Source organism: Triticum urartu, chromosome 6 (genome assembly GCF_003073215.2).
Source record: "Triticum urartu cultivar G1812 chromosome 6, Tu2.1, whole genome shotgun sequence".
Lineage (NCBI taxonomy): Eukaryota > Viridiplantae > Streptophyta > Magnoliopsida > Poales > Poaceae > Triticum > Triticum urartu.
In genome coordinates, this window is record NC_053027.1 from 87,739,739 (window position 1) to 87,760,871 (window position 21,133).

The window sequence follows — 21,133 nt, forward strand, 5'->3', positions numbered from 1 at the left end:
TGCTTGGCTGCAAGAGGCGAAGCTATAGAGGCGCCATCATCCCAAGTGACATATTCCCTAGTGACGGTGAAGTTGCAGCTGAGCGGAAGTGGATGAAAAGATTGAACCATGAAATGATCCAAGAGTCCAACACATATACTATCCATGCATGACAACACAAAAAAATTACTTAAATGTTAAAAAAAATGATGTTAGCCTTTTGATCATGAGCATGGCAAAGCAAATGTTTTCATAGGGCAGTTTATATCGAGGGTGACAATTTCAGTTAGCAAGCACAGCAAAACCTGACAAAAAACTGAACATGGCGGATTTTCCACTCTTGCTAAAAGAAATTGCTATCCTCAAGATAACATAATTTGCCATAAAAAATATTCGTTCCGACATAATAAAAAAATCTGACATTCATTGGTTATCAAAATCCAAAAATTAATGGAAAAACATAACTGACATGCATGACTTGTTGATGTGGCATGATTGCATGGATAGATTAGTGAAAAAGAAAATTATGGCTAACATGCATGATTTGTTGATGTGACATTGCTACATGGATAGAAAAAAAATAGATAGTAGGTTTAGGAATAGAGGATTCCATGTTTATATCCACATTCCGTGGCCGTACCAGCTTACGATATGTCCACACCTTTTTTTCCTTTCTAGAAACAAGCATTTGGTCAACTTAAAAAAATAAACAAGTAGCGGTGACCACTGACCACCGCACCGGAGACCATCTTAGCTCACCTCAGGTTACAATACTGGTCAGTCCATTTGACCAACTAGTGACTACGCTGAGTCGCTGGCGCAGCGAACAAAAGTAGGCTGTGAATCTTGAATTGGCGCAGCAAATCACCACATGCCAACGATAAATCTCGTGCAAATCCACACAAAAAAAAGTTGATAAATCCGTGGGCAAAAAAGTACTTTTCCATTGCAAACTTTCCCGGTCCCTTCCTCTGCTTCGGAGCACCCAATCAGCCCAAGAACAGTCAAAACACCCCGTCTTGGGCTCTGGGCGACCGGCGAAATGCGTATATACAGTGCCTCCTCCAGCCCCGGGGACAGGGAACCACACGGCACAGTGCAGGCTGGGTTCGTCGAGCACACCAGCAACGCAACCAGTAGCTGCCAGGAAATGAACGCGACAGCAGAAGCTCGTAGTGGAGAAGGAGCACGCCACGGCGGAGAGCAACGAAAAGATGACAAACCGGTGAAGAAGGTGTCGTTGCTCGGCATGCTCAGGTACGCCGACAGTCTCGACGTGCTGCTCATGGTGGTCGGCTCGCTGGGGGCGGTGGGCAACGGCGTGGCGGGGTCCCTCATGCTGGTCGTCTTTGGAGACGCCATCAACTCCTTCGGCGAGAGCACCACCAGCACCGTCCTCCCCGCTGTCACCAAGGTGCGCCCCAGCTTACGGTGATCAGATCACTTAACCTGAAGATTGGCTAGACGAGTTAACCGAGAATGTTCTTTTGATCTCCAGGTTGTTCTCAACTTCGTATATCTGGGCATTGGGATAGCAGTTGCTTCCTTTCTTCGTAAGTGCAGCTCCCATTCTATTCTTGGAATACATGTTTCCTGTCATTGAAAATTTAGATGTCAAGCAATAGTACACAGGAAAAGATAGTAATACATTCAGTACATACCACTCTCAATTAGACTTAACCACAGAGGATTGTTTTTCTTTTTCCTTTTCGAAGAGGAAGTTTAACCCTCGGTCTCTGCATCATCGCTAACAACTATACCTAAATGCAGAGAATAATTAACAAGGTTATTTAATATCAGATGGAAACCAGCTTCTCCGCGAAAACTCAAAACTCCATCGGAAGAGTACTCTATAAACTTGTAAATTTTCATATCAAACTCAACTGCAGTTCAAAGATACAAAATTCACAAGCAGTGAGCAATGAAACGAAACAGTGATGTGCACCACGTTTGCGGTCAGACGTTTAGTCAGATATTGGGTGAGCTTTGTTGTTTCCACCTCCTTCTCGGTGTCATCTTTTTAAGACAAAATGATACACACTTTGGTGCATGATCAAGAAAAAAAAACAGTGTAGGAGACACAAATTTGTTCTTGCTTGGGTGAGGAATGCAATCGTCAATTCGTTATCAATTATCATGTATCCATTCCATGAGAAGTACCAACTGCATTCCTAAAAACTGAATATGTCTGGTTAAATTTATGCTAATGGCAAAGAAGTTACCCCACTATAAAAGGCTCACCCTTCATTATCTTCCAGAGATGTCATGCTGGACAACGTCAGGAGAAAGGCAGTCAGCCCGCATCCGTTCTTTGTACCTGAAATCAGTTCTGAGGCAAGATATTGCATTCTTCGACACAGAAATGACAACTGGTGAAGCAGTTTCTAGAATGTCTAGCGATACGGTCATAATTCAAGATGCTCTTGGTGAGAAGGTAATACTTCCTCTGTAGTACTCCCCCCGTCCTAAAATTCTTGTCTTAGATTTGTCTAAATACGGATGTATCAAGTCACATTTTAGTATTAGGTACATCCGTATCTAGATAAATCTAAGACAATAATTTTGGGACGGAGGGAGTACTAAATAAGGAAACATAGTATTTTTCATCACACTGCAAGTGTGCGCAGATCTGCAGGTGCAAGTCAATGACAAGCATCAATATTTCTATTGCTACTGCATAAGCTTTTGTGTTACTCACCTAAGTGTATTTCATACTTCATACATTCTATGCAGCCCATCCAGTGCTACAAGTGCTGACATTCCTGCATTCTGATTTACAGGGAGGGAAGCTTGTACAAGCCATATCTGCCTTCTTTGGGGGTTTTATCATAGCATTCACAAAAGGCTGGCTCCTGACTCTTGTCATGCTAACGTCACTACCATTAGTTGCTCTCGCTGGTGCAGTGTCTACACAGCTGCTAACCCGGGTTTCTAGCAAGCGACTAACATCGTATAGTGATGCTGCAGACACAGTTGAACAGACAATTGGATCTATACGAACAGTGAGTTCAAATTATATTAGTCATTCGAAATTATATCAATTATCTCAACTAATACAAATGATAGCAAACATTAATTTAGCAACCCTCGTGTAATCAGGTTATATCCTTCAATGGAGAGAAGAAAGCTATAGAAATGTATAATAAATTCATAAAGAAAGCCTACAAGACTACTGTTGAGGAAGGCCTTGTCAATGGTTTTGGCATGGGCTCTGTCTTCTGCATCATATTTAGCAGCTATGGTCTAGGGTTCTGGTATGGTGGAAAGCTAATCATTGACAAAGGATACACTGGAGGGAAGATCATCACTGTTTTGTTTGCCGTAATGTCTGGCGCAACGTGAGTTTCTGAAACCTCAACATTGCAAATACCCTGAAATCTTAATATTTGCCGTATATAATCCTCAATTTATCGAAGGACGTCTTGAATGAATGGAAATATAAAACATTACATAATAAAATTTAAAATTCTAAATAACCTTTTTCTTACGCATGACTTGCGAATACATATATTAGGAACTTTCCATGGAAGTTTGATGTTCCTTTCAAGGTGTGTTCAGAGATTACCTTTAGAGAGTTAACATTTGCTTAACAATTCATGTTTAGTGGTAAATAATGTCAATTGGTATGAGCTCAAGGCTAATAATTTTGTTATAAATACAAATGGCCCACGAGATTCAAGGTGCCTCCTTCCCTTTGAGGGAAAAAGAAATCAAACAATAATCCTAAAAAGTATCTACCATAAATTCAAAAGAAAAATAGAATGGGGTACATTTCTACTTTTTGGGATCAGATTATATATAAAAAAATTCTCTAAAAAAATCAACCCAATCGACCACACGAAGCACAATTTTGAACCAGATGTAAATTGCAACTATTGCACCCTCACAGCAGGGTGCCATGAATCCTGTGGAAGTTATAACGGCAATCGCTAGATATTGTCGAAGCTACTTGAAATAGCAACCATTATGTTTGAAGTATTAAATTAACATTTTGTCAAACAATAAATATGACAAGCTTATATATTGAATATAGCACTATCAGTAGATGGATTATTAGTTGATTCACATTTTCAGTAGATGGATATAATTCATCGAATAACCAGCTTGCAACCCTCTGCAGTACGCTAATTATTCTATTTACATTGCTCTATCTTCTTATGTTACCTCAGCAGAGCATACCTATATGAAGTACTAGTAGTTCCTAAACTGTACTTCATGACAAGAAATAGAAAAGGTGACCATTAAACATGTTATGTTAATGTCGTAAACCTGGCGCTTAAATTTTTGTAACAGTTCATTAGGTAGTGCAACACCATCAATTTCTGCAATTGCGGAAGGTCAATCTGCAGCATACAGACTGTTCGAAACAATAGAGAGGAAACCTGAAATAGATTCAGATGATATGAGTGGCATGGTCTTGGAAAATATCAAGGGTGATGTTGAGCTAAAGGATGTGTACTTTCGCTACCCTGCAAGACCTGGGCAGTTAATATTAGATGGATTATCATTACAAGTAGCCAGTGGAACAACAATGGCCATAGTTGGAGAGAGTGGAAGTGGCAAGTCAACTGTTATCAGCCTTGTTGAAAGATTCTATGATCCACAGGCTGGCGAAGTTTTGATAGATGGAGTCAACATCAAGAATCTGAGTCTTGATTGGATAAGAGGGAAGATCGGCCTTGTTAGCCAAGAACCATTGTTGTTTATGACCTCCATTAAAGATAACATAATCTATGGTAAAGAAAATGCAACACTTGAAGAGATCAAGAGATCAGCCGAGCTTGCAAATGCAGCAAATTTCATCGATAAGTTACCAAATGTATGTAAATAAAGAGTGAATGCTTCAAATGACTTATTGGAATTTAAGCTAACAACATTTTAATTTCATATCAGGGCTACGATACATTGGTTGGCCAACGTGGCACTCTACTTTCTGGAGGACAAAAGCAAAGAATTGCAATTGCGAGAGCCATCCTTAAAGATCCAAAAATCCTTTTGCTAGATGAAGCAACAAGTGCATTGGATGTGGAATCTGAGAGGATAGTTCAGGAGGCAATCAATAGGATATTGGTAGAAAGAACCACACTTGTCGTTGCTCATCGTTTGAGCACTGTAAGGAATGTTGACTGCATCACGGTCGTTCATCAAGGGAAAATAGTCGAACAAGGTTAGAATCTCTTGAATATGCATTAATTTTCCCATTCTATGATATGTTTATTGTCAACCTATGATGATTCATTCACCACACAAAAATATCCTATATGTGCAGGTCCTCATCATGCATTGGTAAATGATCCCAATGGAGCTTACTCCCAGCTTATTAGGCTACAAGAAACTCGTGGTGATGAAAGACGTAAAATACAGGATTCGGAAGTGCCCAATTCCTTATCAAAAAGCACTAGTTTGTCAGTTAGACGGTCAATGACTAATGTTTCTTTTGGCAATAGCAACAAACACTCCTTCAAGAACACATTAGGACTATCAGTTGAGTTGCATGAGGATGCAATCACAGGTGAACAGAACAATGAGGACCTTCCCGATGGGAAGACCCTTCAGAAAGAAGCTGTTGGACGCCTTTTTTATCTTAACAAGCCGGAGGTACCATTTCTTCTGCTCGGCGCTATAGCGGCATCAGTGCATGGAGTCATTTTGCCATTGTACGGCCTACTAATGTCTGGCAGCATAAAATCATTCTACGAGCCACCAGTTAAGCTGCGAAAAGATTCTAGCTTTTGGGCATTGATATTTGTAGTTCTGGGGGTTGCATCTTTCATTGCAATCACAGCAGAATATCTTTTGTTTGGAATTGCTGGTGGCAAGCTTATAGAGCGTGTTCGTACTCTATCATTCCAAAATATTGTGCATCAGGAAGTTGCTTGGTTTGATAATCCCTCAAATTCCAGGTACCATATTCAAATGATCTCAGTTATTTTATCTTCTTGTGCATAGATATACAGAGATACTAAGATTTTGCTTTATCACTTACAGTGGTGCACTTGGTACACGACTCTCAGTTGACGCATTAAATGTTCGGCGCTTAGTAGGAGATAACCTGGGCCTTATAGTGCAGTCTACAGCTTCATTAATCGCTGGCTTTGTCATAGCGTTTATGGCGGACTGGAGGCTTGCACTGATTATCACTTGTGTCATTCCTTTATTGATTGCACAGGGCTATGCTCAAGCGAAGTTCTTGAAGGGGTTTGGTGAAGAAGCTAAGGTAACACACAACAACTCTAAAATTTATTTCATGTTTGTTTCAGGGTGACAATCCTAACACCCTAGAATCAATTATCACAATAATGTGATCATAATATTATTGTGCAGGAGATGTATGAAGATGCAAGTCAAGTTGCAACTGACGCTGTTGGTAGTATCAGAACGATAGCATCTTTCTGTGCAGAGAAAAGAGTGGTTACAACATATAATAAGAAATGTGAAGCTTTAAGGAAACAGGGAATTCAAAGTGGAATCGTTGGAGGGCTTGGTTTTGGTTTCTCATTCTTGGTGTTGTATTTTACGTTTGCTCTATGCTTCTATGTTGGTGCGCAGTTTGTACGTCAGGGAAAAACTACTTTTGCAGATGTTTTCAGAGTAAGAATTGCTAAATCATTTCAAGTAACTATTTGTATATGAGAATTAACTTTTAATAATCGTTCACAAATTTATTGATTTTTTTCAGGTTATCCTTGCCTTGTTTTTTGCAACTTTTGGGGTTTCGAACGCAAGTGCATTGGCATCTAATGCGACAAAAGCAAAAGTTTCAGCCATTTCTGTTTTCAGTATTCTAGATCGGAAGTCAAAAATCGATACAAGTAGCGATGAGGGCATGATGCTGGAAAATGTCACCGGCGACATTGAATTCAGTAATGTCAGTTTCAAGTACCCATCACGCCCTGACGTCCAAATATTCAGTGACTTTACTTTGCACATTCCTTCCAGAAAGGTATGATTTGCAATCTTTTGTAGTCTTGTTTAATTGTCGCGCCCAATTGTTTTCATTCGGATAACTAACTTTATGTGCCACCTCTTAGCATAAAACCAAGAATAATACTTAAAATAGGTGATGCATGATCTAGTTACAGTGTTATCATATATAAGAAGCTTTCAGCTGATTAATTTCACATATGATGATTGACAACCACAAAAAAATGCTATGTTGAAACCTTTTCCTTCCCTTTTCAGACCATAGCACTAGTTGGAGAGAGTGGTAGTGGAAAGTCCACAATAATTTCTTTACTGGAGCGTTTCTATGATCCTGATTCTGGTAGTATCTCAGTAGATGGAGTCGAAATTAAGAGCTTGAGAATTAGCTGGTTAAGGGACCAGATGGGGCTGGTAGGCCAGGAGCCAGTGCTTTTCAACGACACAATCCGTGCAAACATAACATATGGGAAACACAGGGAGGTGACAGAGGAAGAGGTTACAGGTGTGGCCAAGGCAGCAAATGCTCATGAGTTTATATCAAGCTTGCCACAGGGATACGACACTCTGGTTGGCGAGAAAGGAGTGCAACTATCTGGTGGACAGAAGCAGCGGGTAGCCATCGCAAGGGCCATTATAAAGGACCCGAAGATACTACTGCTTGACGAGGCGACCAGCGCTCTCGACGCGGAATCGGAGCGCATCGTTCAAGATGCATTGGATCGAGTCATGGTGAGCAGGACCACCATAGTGGTGGCGCACCGCCTCTCCACAATCAAAGGGGCTGATGCAATTGCGGTCCTCAAGGAAGGCAAAATTGCAGAAAAGGGAAATCATGAGGCCCTGGTGCGGATCAAGGATGGAGTCTATGCTTCGCTAGTAGAACTTCGCTCAAATTCTAAGTAGAACTGTGTGTATTTGTCATTCATTATTTTCCTTTTGATTCTTACGACATCTGTTTGTTCCTAGTACAATTATTTTGCCAGGCAATACAGTGATTTGTGATTTGAGCAGTGGATACAAGAAGTTACCCGTATGCAAGCCGACATCAATAAATAATTGCTTTTAAATAGTACTACCAACTAAAAACTGCAGCAATGTTGGTAGTCTATAGAAGAAACGCCTAGAGACAGAGGGAAACAGGATATCGAGCTCTGCCCCTTAAAAAAAATCTAGATCTGAGCCTCTACAGCTCTATTTCACAAAAACTGCAGGTTCTACGCAAAGGATTCGCACGCAGCAGTAGGGATAGTCGTCTTGCGGCATACCAAATGACTACGAACACACAAGGTTACTTGGAAAGAGCGACATTGGCTAAACTGATAAACGCGCCTGCCTTTGGGATGCGCGCGTTCTGAAACGGGAAGACCCAGAATCCATGCAAATTTTGGAGCATCGAATACCTCTGGGCCGGCCGGCGACCGCGCTGCTGCCGTCGGCCGCGCCGCCATCTTCACCGTCGAGTTCCTTTTTTCCCGAGGGCATCTCTCTTTTCTGGTTTGTGCTGCTGGGGTGGGCTGGGCTAGGGCCGAAATGGACTTGCATAACTTAGGGCATCTCTCTGGTCCTAAACCGGTTAAAGGAGTAAAAATATTAGTCCCCGGCCCCGTCAAGGAGTAAAAACACTCGGCCTCGAGCCGGCCGAGCTCCCCTCGAGTCGTCGCTGAAACCATACCTGGCCAAACGGCCGGCCCGGCACGGCACGGCTCGGCCCATTGTAATCGTGCCTGGCCCGGCACGGCCCGTCAGGGCATGATTAATATACGGGCCATGCCGTGCTGGCCCGCGTGCTGTGCCCCAGGCCCAGGCACGGCCTAGTTAGTAAACGGGCCGGCACGTTGGCCCATTTAGCACGGTGGGCCGCATATTTTCAGCCTATTATTTGACGCACTGAGTGTTTTTTAGTCTATTTTTACATATTGAACTATATATAGATGTATAAAAAAATAAAAAATAAAAATCGGGCCGTGCCGTGTCGGCCCGCGTGCCCAGCCTCCAGACCAAGGCATGGCCCAAGGCATGCCGCGTGCCGGGCCCGGCCCGTTTAGCCCGTGCCGTGCCTGGCCCAAGGCGAGCCGTGTCGGCGTGCTCACGGTCCGGCCCGAAAACCCCGGCCCATTTGGCCAGCTATAGCTGAAACAACCTTCAGCTTCGCTTCAACAGCGTCTGCTGGTGTTAGTTGGTGCCTAGAGGTCAGCCACGTTGGTCAGTTGCAGTGTCTGCTTCACCGACACCAGGCACAGGCCGTGTTTTCGCATGTTGTAGTGCTCAAGGTCCTGCATCACCCATGGCAAAACGATTATAGAAGCATCTCTTCGGTACAAAACAAGGCTATGGACGATGATATCGAATCACCATGTTGTAGTGCCCAAGGTCCCTCGGTTTTTGAGAACCAATGTATCAATCCAGTAGGAGGCTACGCTCGAGTCCCTCGTACCTACACAAAAACAATAGCTCAATGCAACCAACGTGCTTAGGGGTTGTCAATCCCTTCACGGTCACTTATGAAAGTGAGATCTGATAGAGATGATAAATAATATTTTTGGTATTTTTGGTATAAAGATGCAAAGTAAAAAGTAAAAGCAAAGCAATAATAAAGTGATGTAGATTGATATGATGAGAAAGAGACCCGGGGGCCATAGGTTTCACTAGTGGCTTCTCTCAAGAGCATAAGTATTCTACGGTGGGTGAACAAATTACTGTTGAGCAATTGACAGAATTGAGCATAGTTATGAGAATATCTAGGTATGATCATGTATATAGGCATCACGTCCGAGACAAGTAGATCGAAACGATTCTGCATCTACTACTATTACTCCACTCATCGACCGCTATCCAGCATGCATCTAGAGTATTAAGTTAAAAACAGAGTAACGCTTTAAGCAAGATGACATGATGTAGAGGGATAGTTTCATGCAATATGATAAAACCCCATCTTGTTATCCTCGATGGCAACAATACAATACGTGGTAAATTCAGGTAACGGACTCCCCTCCCCTCCCCTCGTCTCCCCTCCCGCGACACTCCCGTGAGCGCCGGGGCGGGGAATCCCTAGCGCCGTCGCGGGCAACCCCCCTCCTCACTCCTTCCTCCCCTCGCCGCCGCCTCGACGTACTGGCGGGCAAAGCCCGGCCAGTGCTGGCGGCGGCGGGGCGCTCTCCTTCCCCCGCTCGATCTGGTGGGCGCGGGCCTCCGGGACGGGCGGCGGCACGGCGTTTGCTCGGGGCGCGGCGGCAGCAGCCAGTGGCGGACTCGCGGGCTGTGGGCGGCGGTGTGAAGGGGCTGCAGCGGTGGTGGTGCGCGGTGGGTTCCAGCGGCGTCTCAGCCAGATCTGGGCCCAGCCGGCACGGGCGGCGCGAGCTACGGGCGTCCGCCCCTGCCGTGGCCGCGGCTGGTGGTGGTGGAGGCGCAGCGGCGGTGGTAGGTGGGGTGTTGGTTGGGCTCCAGGCGTTCCGCCGGCTGGACGACGGCGGCAACGCGGATGGGCTCCCCGGTGAGTATTCTTGGCGATTGGCGGTGGTCCGTGGGGATCCTCCTTGCCGGTGGTCGGATCTGCGTCGGTGGCTTTGCGCGGGTCTGCGTCGGCCGCGGCGGTGGGGCGGCATAGGGGTGTGTCCGGTGGGGAGGTTGGCTGGAGGGATGGGCGGCGCCGACGTGCTTGGGCCACCCGTCACTGGCACAGGGGTGTGCCAGTCCGGATGCGTCCGCTCCCCCACCTCCCCCTTTCCCTGTCCGTGTGTGCGGGTCGTCGCAGCTCCGACGACGTTTAAGGCGGGGCGTATGCTACGGTTCGTCGGTCGGGGGAGTCCCCGTGGCTCAAAATTGATCTCTTTGGATGGTCTTGGGGGTGTCTGGATGCTGGGCGGCGGCCCTGGCGGCAAGAGGCATGATGTTCGTGGGCAGAACTTGTGCCTCAGGTGCAGGCGAGCGGCCATGGCCACACGGGTGGGTGGTCGCTGGTGGTTGGCGGTGCTAGGATGCGTCGGAGGGGTGGGCGTGCTGGGGTACATCACTTGCCCAATCTTGTATTGGCCGACGGCGGCGGCGTCCGTGGACACCGTATCCTTCATGAAGGCTTCGTCGCGGTGCCCTTACTCCTTCGAGTTGCTCCGGGTGAAAACTCGACCTTTGGGATCGGATGGTGGCGGCTATCAGTGGTCGTTCCCTTCTAGGAGGCACCATCTTGGAGTCCTTGTCCCGTCGTTTTCCGTCTCACCTCTCCTCGGAGGCTTGGAGGTTTCCGTTGGCTCCAAGCGGTTCTTCCTCGTGCATGTGTAGTGGCTTGGTAGTCGTTGGGGTGGTGTGGCGGTGCTCGGCACCTTTGTATCTTGCCTTGGGTGTGTGTGTCGTGTGCGGTGGTGGCGTGAGTTTGTATCGTGTTGCTTGTGGATCGTGCTTTATATATAAAGCGGGGCGAAAGCCTTTTTCGGCAATACAATACGTGCCTTGCTGCCCCTTCTGTCACTGGGAAAGGACACCGCAAGATTGAACCCAAAGCTAAGCACTTCTCTCATGGCAAGAAAAACCAATCTAGCAGGCCAAACCAAACTGATAATTCGAAGAGACTTGCCAAGATAACCAATCATACATAAAAGAATTCAGAGAAGATTCAAATATTATTCATAGATAGACTAGATCATAAACCCACAATTCATCGGTCTCAACAAACACACCGCAAAAAGAAGATTACATCGAATATATCTCCACGAGAAAGGGGGAGACCATTGTATTGAGATCCAAAAAGAGAGAAGAAGCCATCTAGCTACTAGCTATGGACCCGTAGGTCTGAAGTAAACTACTCACACTTCATCAGAGGGGCTTGGATGATGATGTAGAAGCCCTCCATGATCGATTGCCCCTCCGGCGGAGCTCCGGAACAGGCCCCAAGATGGGATCTCGTGGATATAGAAAGTTGCGGCGGTGGAATTAGGTTTTTGGCTCCGTCCCCGATCGTTTGGGGGTACGTGGTTATATATAGGAGGAAGAAGTACGTCGGTGGAGCTTTGAGGGGCCCACGAGGCAGGGGGCGCGCCCTAGGGGGGGGCGCCCTCCATCCTCGTGACCACCTCGTGGCTTTCTTGACGGAGGGTCCAAGTCTACTGGATCTTATCTGATGAGAAAATCACGTTTCCGAAGGTTTCATTCCGTTTGGACTCCGCTTGATATTCCTTTTCTTCGAAACCCTAAAACAGGCAAAAAACAACAATTCTGGGCTGGGCCTCCGGTTAATAGGTTAGTCCCAAAAATAATATAAAAGTGGAAAATAAAGTCCAATAATGTCTAAAACAGTAGATAATATAGCATGGAGCAATCAAAAATTATAGATACGTTGAAGACGTATCAAGTATCTTTAAAGAAATTCTCTCTTGATTCACTTAAATTATTTTGAGAGAACGAAATATTATGCTCATTGAGCTTATGAAAAGCAACACATGAAAATTAGTCCCAAGGTGATAGATATCCAAGAAGGATACAGAAAAGAGAAATGTCATGAAGATCATTGGATAAAATAAACTTGATTCTTAGTAATAGTTTTGAGATATGATGATGTGATATGTGAGTTATGTTGATGAGTAATTATGCTCTAGTAGGAATATTGGTGTTAAGGTTTGTGATTCCCGAAGCATGCACATATAGTCTCTCGGTATGCTATGATGTTGGAGCATGATTTATTTTTGATTGTCTTCCTTATGAGTGGCGGTCGGGGATGAGCGATGGTCTTTTCCTACCAATCTATCCCCCTAGGGGCATGCGTAGTAGTACTTTGCTTCGAGGGCTAATAAACTTTTGCAATAAGTATATGAGTTCTTTATGACTAATGTGAGTCCATGGATTATACACACTCTTACCTTTTCGCAATTTGCTAGCATCTACGGTACCGTGCATTGCCCTTTCTCACATTGAGACATGGCGCAAACTTCGCAGGTGCATCCAAACCCCGTGATATGATACGCTCTATCACACATAAGCCTCATTATATCTTCCTCAAAATAGCCATCATATCTACCTATTATGGCTTTTCCATGGCCATTCCGAGACATATTGCCATGCAAATTCCACCGCTTTCGTTTGATGACTTGATCATTTATTGTCATATTGCTTTGCATGATCATATAGCTGACAAAGTGTTTGTGGCTCAACCACCGTTCATCATTTTTCATACATGTTACACTAGATCATTGCACATCTTGGTACATGCCAGAGGCATTCATATAGTCATACTTTTTCATAGGTATCGAGTTGTAATTTTTATTTCTTTTGAGTTATAAGTAAATAGAAGTGTGATGATCATCATTAATCATTTTTAGAGTAGTGCCCCAGTGAGGAAAGGATGATCGAGACTATGATTCCCCCACAAGTCGGGATGAGACTCCGAACAATGAGAGAGAGAAAAAGAAAAAAAGAAAAAAATAAGAAAAGAAGAAAAGAAAAAAAGAAAAAAATAAATAAAGAGAGAAGGGGCATTGCTAGTATCCTTTACCACACTTGTGCTTCAAAGTAGCACCATGTTTTTCATATGGGGAGTCTCCTATGCTGTCACTTTCATATACTAGTGGGAATTTTTCATTATAGGATTAGATGCACACACACTTAGTTTTCATATTGAGCTTTCATACACTTATAGCTCTTAGTGCATTCGTTGCATGGCAATCCCTACTTCTCACATTGATATCGATTGATGGGCATCTCCATAGCCCGTTGGTTAGCCGCATCGATGTGAGATTTTCTTACTTTTTTGTCTTCTCTATATTTACCCCTATCATCATACTATATTCCACCCATAGTGCTATATCCATGGCTTGCGCTCATGTATTGCGTAAGAGTTGAAAAAGGTGAAGCGCGTTAAAAAGTACGAGCCAATTGCTCGACTTGTCATCGAGGTTGTGCATGATAAATACTTTGTGTTAAGAAGACAGAAAATGACAAGACTATATGATTTTGTAGGGATAACTTATTTTAGCATTGATATTTTGAAATACATGGTTGCTTGTTGATATGCTTGAGTATCTAAATCATCATGTCAAAACTAGACTATTGCATTGAACCACATAAAAGTCCAATTGTCCATGCTATAAAGAAAAGAATGTGATATGACATGTTAAACAACACTCCACATCAAAAATTCTGTTTTTATCACTTACCTACTCAAGGACGAGTAGGAGTTAAGCTTGGGGATGCTGATACGTCTCCAACGTATCTATAATTTTTGATTGTTCCATGCTGATATATTATCAATCTTGGATGTTTTATAATCATTTTATATCATTTTTGGTACTAACCTATTGACATAGTGCCAAGTGCCAGTTCCTGTTTTTTCCATGTTTTTTTTACATCGCAGAAAATCAATATCAAAGGGAGTCCAAATGCCACAAAACTTTATGGAGATTTTTTATGGACCAGAAGGAACATGTTGGGCCCTGGTAGCACCTGGGGGAGTCTCGAGGAGGGGACAACCCACCAGGGCGCGCCAGGAGGCCCAGGCGCGCCCTGGTGGGTTGTGCCCACCTCGGGTGCCCCTCAGACCACATCTTTGCTCTATAAATACCCAAATATTCCCAAAACCATAGGGGAGTCGACGAAATATTCATCTAGCCACCGCAGAGTCCAGAACCACCGGATCCAATCTAGACACCATCTCAGATGGGGTTCACCACCTCCATTGGTGCCTCTCCGATGATGCGTGAGTAGTTCTTTGTAGACCTTCGGGTATGTAGTTAGTAGCTATATGGCTTCATCTCTCTCTTGATTCTCAATACAATGGTCTCTTGGAGATCCATATGATGTAACTCTTTTTGCGGTGTGTTTGTTGGGATCTGATGAACTTTGAGTTTATGATCAGTCATATCTTTTTATATCCATGAAAGTTATTTGAGTTTCTTTGATCTCTTATAGCCTCGTATTTCTTCTCCGATATTTGGGTTTTGTTTGGCCAACTTGATCTGTTTATCTTGCAATGGGAAGAGGTGCCCGGTAGTGCATTCGATCTTACGGTGCTTGATCCTAGTGACAGAAAGGGAATGGACATGTATGTATCGTTGCTACTAAGGATAAAAAGATGGGATCTATATCTACGCAATAGATAAACGGATATTATCTACATCATGTCATCATTCTTATTGCATCACTCCATTTTCCCATGAACTTAATACACTAGATGCATGCTGGATAGCGGTTGATGTGTGGAGTAATAGTAGTAGATGCAGGCAGGATTCGGTCTACTAATCTTGGACGTGATGCCTATGTAATGATCATTGCTTGGATATCATCATAATTATTTGAGGTTCTATCAATTTCCCAACAGTAATTTGTTTACCCACCGTTTTCTATTTTTCTCGAGAGAAGCCATTAGTGAAACCTATGGCCCCCGGGTCTTCTTCCTCATATATTTTCTTGCGATCTACTTTTCCTTTGCATTTTTATTCAGATCTATTAAACCAAAAATACAAAAAATACTTTGTTGCAATTTATTTATTTGTGATCTATTATTTCAATCTAGTACAATTTTCTGGCATCATTACCCGAAAGGGATTGACACCCCCTTTAACGCGTCAGGTTGCGAGGTGTTTTTATTTGTGTGCAGGTGTTGTTTACGTTGTGTTGCTTGGTTATGCTTGAGTATCTAAATTATTATGTCAAAACTAGACTATTGCTTTGAATCACATAAAAGTCCAAATGTCCATGCTATAAAGAAAAGAATATGATATGACTTGATGAACATCACTTCACATCAAAAATTCTGTTTTTATCACTTACCTACTCGAGGATGAGTAGGAATTAAGCTTGGGGATGCTGATACGTCTCCAACGTACCTATAATTTTTGATGTGCCATGCAGTTTTATTATCAATCTTGGATGTTTTATAATCATTTTATAGTCATTTTATATCATTTTTTGGTACTAACATATTGACATAGTGCCCAGTGCCAGTTCTTGTTTTCCATGTTTTTTACATCGCACGAAATCAATATCAAACGGAGTCCAAATGGTACGAAACTTTACGATGATTTTTTATGGGCCAAAAGGAAGTAGATGGGCCCTGGTTGCACCTGGGGGGTGCCCCAAGGGGGGCACAACCCACCAGGGCACACCAGGAGGCCCTGGCACCCCCCGGTGGGTTGTGCCCACCTCGGGTGCCCCCCGGACCGCCTCTTTGCTCTATAAATACCCCAAAAATCCCAGAGCCCTAGGGGAGTCGACGAAATATTCATCCAGCCACCACAGAGTCCAGAATCACCAGATCTAATCTAAACACCATCACGGAGGGGTTCACCACTTCCATTGGTGCCTCTCCGATGATGCGTGAGTAGTTCTTTGTAGACCTTCGGGTCCGTAGTTAGTAGCTAGATGGCTTCATCTCTCTCTCTCTCTCTCTTGATCCTCAATACAATGATCTCTTGGAGATCCATATGATGTAACTCTTTTGCGGTGTGTTTGTTGGGATCGATGAACTTCGAGTTTATGATCAGATCTATGTTTTTATATCCATGAAAGTATTTGAGTTTCTTTGATCTCTTTTATGCGTGATCTCTATAGCCTCGTATTTCTTCTCTGATATTTGGGTTTTGTCTGGCCAACTCGATCTATTTATCTTTCAATGGGAAGAGGTGCCTGGTAGTGGGTTCGATCTTACGGTGCTTGATCCTAGTGACAGAAAGGGAACCGACACGTATGTATCATTGCTACTAAGGATAAAAAGATGGGATCTATATCTATGCAATAGATAAATGGATCTTGTCTACATCATGTCATCGTTCTTATTGCATTACTCCATTTTTCCATGAACTTAATACACTAGATGCTTGCTAGATAGTGGTCGATGTGTGGAGTAATAGTAGTAGATGCAGGCAGGAGTCGGTCTACTAACCTTGGGCGTGATGCCTATGTAATGATCATTGCCTGGATATCATCATAATTATTTGATGTTTTATCAATTGCCCAACAGTAATTTGTCTACCCACCGTTTGCTATTTTTCTCGAGAGAAGCCACTAGTGAAACCTACGGCCCCCGGGTCTTCTTCCTCATATATTTGCTTGTGATCTACTTTTCCTTTGCATTTTTATTCAGATCTATTAAACCAAAAATACAAAAAAAATACTTTTCTGCACTTTATTTATTTGCGACCTATTATTTCAATCTACTACAATTTTCTGGCATCGTTATCCGAAAGGGATTGACACCCCCTTTAACACGTCGGGTTGCAAGGTGTTGTTATTTGTGTGTAGGTGATGTTTACATTGTGTTGCTTGGTTCTCCTACTGGTTTGATAACCTTGGTTTCTTCACCGAGGGAATTACCTACCTCCGTTGTGCTGCATCATCCCTTCCTCTTTGGGGAAATACCGACGTAGTCCTAGCAGACAAGAGCTTTTTGTTGGGGAACGTAGTAATTTCAAAAAAATTCCTACGTACACGCAAGATCATGGTGATGCATAGCAACGAGAGGGGAGAGTGTTGTCTACATACCCTCGTAGACCGTTCACGGAAGCGTTATATCAATGCGGTTGATGTAGTCGTACGTCTTCACGTCCGACCGATCCAAGTACCGAAAGCACGACACCTCCGAGTTCTGCACACGTTCGGCTCGGTGACGTCCTCGCCTTCTTGATCCAGCAAGAGGGGCGAAGTAGTAGATGAGTTCCGGCAGCACGACGGCGTGGTGACGGTGTTGGTGAAGAACAATCTCCGCAGGGCTTCGCCTAAGCACTACGAAAACTATGACGAAGGATAAACTAGAGGGGACGGGGTTGCCGGCACACGTCTTGGTGTTTCTTGATGTCTCTTTGGTGCTAGCCCTACCCCTCTATTTATATGTTGAGCCCTAGGGTCGAAACTTGGAGTAAAAGCCTCCTCAAAGTCGGTTTCACCCGAAAGGCAAGAGTCCTTCTTGGACTCCAGGACTAGACGCCAGGGTTCCCGGCGTCTACCCCTTAGACGCCAGGGTTCCTGGCGTCTAGCCTCTGGTCTCCGCAAAACTTCCTTTTGCACTTTCCAAAAGCCTCGTGGGCTTTCCCCTTTGGCCCAGATAAAGTTTTCTCGTGCCCAAACATTTCGGGAAACATCCGGAACCCCTTCCGGTGAATTCCGGAACCCTTCCGGAGATCAAACACTACTATCCCATATATCAAACTTTATCTCCGGACCATTCCGGAGTTCCTCGTCATGTCCGTGATCTCATCTCGGACTCCGAACAACATTCGGTCATCAACATACATAACTCATATAGTACTATATCGTCAACGAAGTTAAGCGTGCAGACCCTATGGGTTCGAGAACTATGTAGACATGACCGAGACACCTCTCTGGTCAATAACCAATAGCGGGATCTGGATGCCCATATTGGCTCCTACATATTCTAGGAAGATCTTTATCGGTCAGACCGCATAACAACATACGTTGTTCCCTTTGTCATCGGTATGTTACTTGACCGAGATTCGATCGTCGGTATCTCAATACCTAGTTCAATCTCGTTACCGGCAAGTCTCTTTACTCGTTCCATAATACATCATCCCGCAACTAACTTATTAGTTGCAATGCTTGCAAGGCTTGAGTGATGTGTATTACCGAGAGGGCCCAGAGATACCTCTCCGACAATCGGAGTGACAAATCCTAATCTCGAAATACGCCAACCCAACAAGTACCTTCGGAGACACCTGTAGAGCACCTTTATAATCACCCATTTACGTTGTGATGTTTCGTAGCACACAAAGTGTTCCTCCGGTAAACGGGAGTTGCATAATCTCATAGTCATAGGAACATGTATAAGTTATGAAGAAAGCAATAGCAACAAACTAAACGATCAAGTGCTAGGCTAACGGAATGGGTCAAGTCAATCACATCATTCTCCTAATGATGTGATCCCATTAATCAAATGACAACTCATGTCTATGGTTAGGAAACATAACCATCTTTGATCAACGTAACCCTTTACGACGAACCTTTTGTCACCTCCATAATCGAGAAACATATCCTTATTCCACTAAGGATAATTTTGACCAATGTCCAGTGATCTACTCCTAGATCACTATTGTACTCCTTTGCCAAACTCAGGGCAGGGTATACAATAGGTCTGGTACACAGCATGGCATACTTTATAGAACCTATGGCTGAGACATAGGGAATGACTTTCATTCTCTCTCTATCTTCTGTCGTGGTCGGGTTTTGAGTCTTACTCAACTTCACACCTTTGTAACACAGGCAAGAACTCCTTCTTTGACTGTTCCATTTTGAACTACTTTAAAATCTTGTCAAGGTATGTACTCATTGAAAAACTTATCAAGCGTCTTGATCTATCTCTATAGATCTTGATGCTCAATATGTAAGCATCTTCACTGAGGTCTTTCTTTGAAAAACTCCTTTCAAACATTCCTTTATGCTTTGTAGAATAATTCTACATTATCTCCGATCAACAATATGTCTTTCACATATACTTATCAGAAATGCTGTAGTGCTCCCACTCACTTCCTTGTAAATACAGGCTTCACCGCAAGTCTGTATAAAACTATATGCTTTGATCAACTTATCAAAGCGTATATTCCAACTCCGAGATGCTTGCACCAGTCCATAGATGGATCGCTGGAGCTTGCATATTTTGTTAGTACCTTTAGGATTGACAAAACCTTCTGGTTGCATCATATACAACTCTTCTTTAATAAATCCATTAAGGAATGGAGTTTTGTTTATCCATTTGCCAGATTTCATAAAATGCGGCAATTGCTAACATGATTCGGACAGACTTAAGCATAGATATGAGTGAGAAACTCTCATCGTAGTCAACACCTTGAACTTGTCGGAAACCTTTTTGCGACAATTCTAGCTTTGTAGATAGTAACACTACTATCAACGTCCATCTTCCTCTTGAAGATCCATTTAATCTCAATGGCTCGCCGATCATTGGGCAAGTCAATCAAAGTCCATACTTTGTTCTCATACATGGATCTCATCTCAGATTTCATGGCCTCAAGCCATTTCGCGGAATCTGGGCTCATCATCGCTTCCTCATAGTTCGTAGGCTCGTCATGGTCAAGTAACATGACTTCCAGAACAGGGTTATCGTACCACTCTAGTGCGGATCTCACTCTGGTTTACCTACGAGGTTTGGTAGTAACTTGATCTGAAGTTACATGATCATCATCATTAGCTTCCTCACTAATCGGTGTAGTAGTCACAGGAACAGATTTCTGTGATGAACTACTTTCCAATAAGGGAGCAGGTACAGTTACCTCATCAAGTTCTACTTTCCTCCCACTCACTTCTTTCGAGAGAAACTCCTTCTCTAGAAAGGATCCATTCTCAGCAATGAATATCTTACCTTCGGATCTGTGATAGAAGGTGTACCCAACATTTTCTTTTGGGTATCCTATGAAGATTTACTTCTCCGATTTGGGTTCGAGCTTATCATGTTGAAACTTTTTCACATAAGCATCGCAGTCCCAAACTTTAAGAAACGCCAGCTTAGGTTTCTCGCGAAACCACAGTTCATATGGTGTCGTCTCAACGGATTTAGATGGTGCCCTATTTAACGTGAATGTAGCTGTCTCTAATGCATAACCCCAAAATGATAGTGGTAATCGGTAAGAGACATCATAGACCGCATCATATCTAATAAAGCACGGTTACGATGTTCGGACACACCATTACACTGTGGTGTTCCAGGTGGCGTGAGTAGTGAAACTATTTCACATTGTTTTAACTGAAGGACAAACTCGTAACTCAAATATTTTACTTCTGCGATCATATCGTAGAAACTTTTATTTTGTTACGATGATTCTCCACTTCACTCTGAAATTCTTTGAACTTTTCAAATGTTTCAAACTTGTGTTTCATCAAGTAGATATACTCATATATGCTCAAATCATCTGTGAAGATCAGAAAATAATGATACCTGCCGCGAGCTTCAATATTCATCGGACCACATACATCAGTATGCATGATTTCCAACAAATATGTTGCTTGCTACATTGTTCCGGAGAACGGAGTCTTAGTCATCTTGCCCATGAGGCATGGTTCGCAAGCATCAACTGATTCATAATCAAGTGATTCCAAAAGCCCATCAGCATGGATTTTCTTCATGCGCTTTACACCAATATGACCTAAACGTCAGTGCCACAAATAAGTTGCACTATCATTATTAACTTTGCATCTTTTGTCTTCAATATTATAAAAATGTGTATCACCACGATCGAGATCCAACAAACCATTTTCATTGGGTGTATGACCATAGAAGGTTTTATTC

The 21,133-nt window shown here is 43.4% G+C and overlaps 1 protein-coding gene and 1 long non-coding RNA gene across 2 annotated transcripts; one reads left to right on the forward strand and one right to left on the reverse strand.

Moving 5' to 3' along the window:
• The first annotated feature begins 546 nt into the window (after positions 1-546).
• LOC125514903 (ABC transporter B family member 11-like) lies at positions 547-7,907 on the forward strand. The gene is made up of 12 exons (XM_048680276.1): positions 547-1,393; positions 1,478-1,532; positions 2,238-2,413; positions 2,760-2,981; positions 3,079-3,317; positions 4,273-4,798; positions 4,873-5,146; positions 5,249-5,882; positions 5,968-6,196; positions 6,304-6,570; positions 6,659-6,922; positions 7,162-7,907. The coding sequence occupies exons 1-12, from the start codon at positions 1,022-1,024 to the stop codon at positions 7,804-7,806; spliced, it is 3,903 nt and encodes a 1,300-aa protein (XP_048536233.1). The 5' UTR covers positions 547-1,021; the 3' UTR covers positions 7,807-7,907.
• Positions 1,387-2,352, reverse strand: LOC125514905. The gene is made up of 3 exons (XR_007286659.1): positions 2,221-2,352; positions 1,641-1,739; positions 1,387-1,572 (listed from the first exon to the last, which is right to left on the reverse strand). It is a non-coding gene; the product is annotated as an uncharacterized LOC125514905 (long non-coding RNA).
• Positions 7,908-21,133: the final 13,226 nt, after the last annotated feature.

Excerpts from the sequence above, each read along its gene's own strand:
- LOC125514903 (XM_048680276.1), top strand. The coding sequence starts at position 1,022 with ATGCGTATATACAGTGCCTCCTCCAGCCCCGGGGACAGGGAACCACAC. Across the intron at positions 2,982-3,078 it reads CAATTGGATCTATACGAACA|GTTATATCCTTCAATGGAGA; the intron begins GTGAGTTCAAAT and ends TCGTGTAATCAG. Across the intron at positions 6,923-7,161 it reads TGCACATTCCTTCCAGAAAG|ACCATAGCACTAGTTGGAGA; the intron begins GTATGATTTGCA and ends TTCCCTTTTCAG.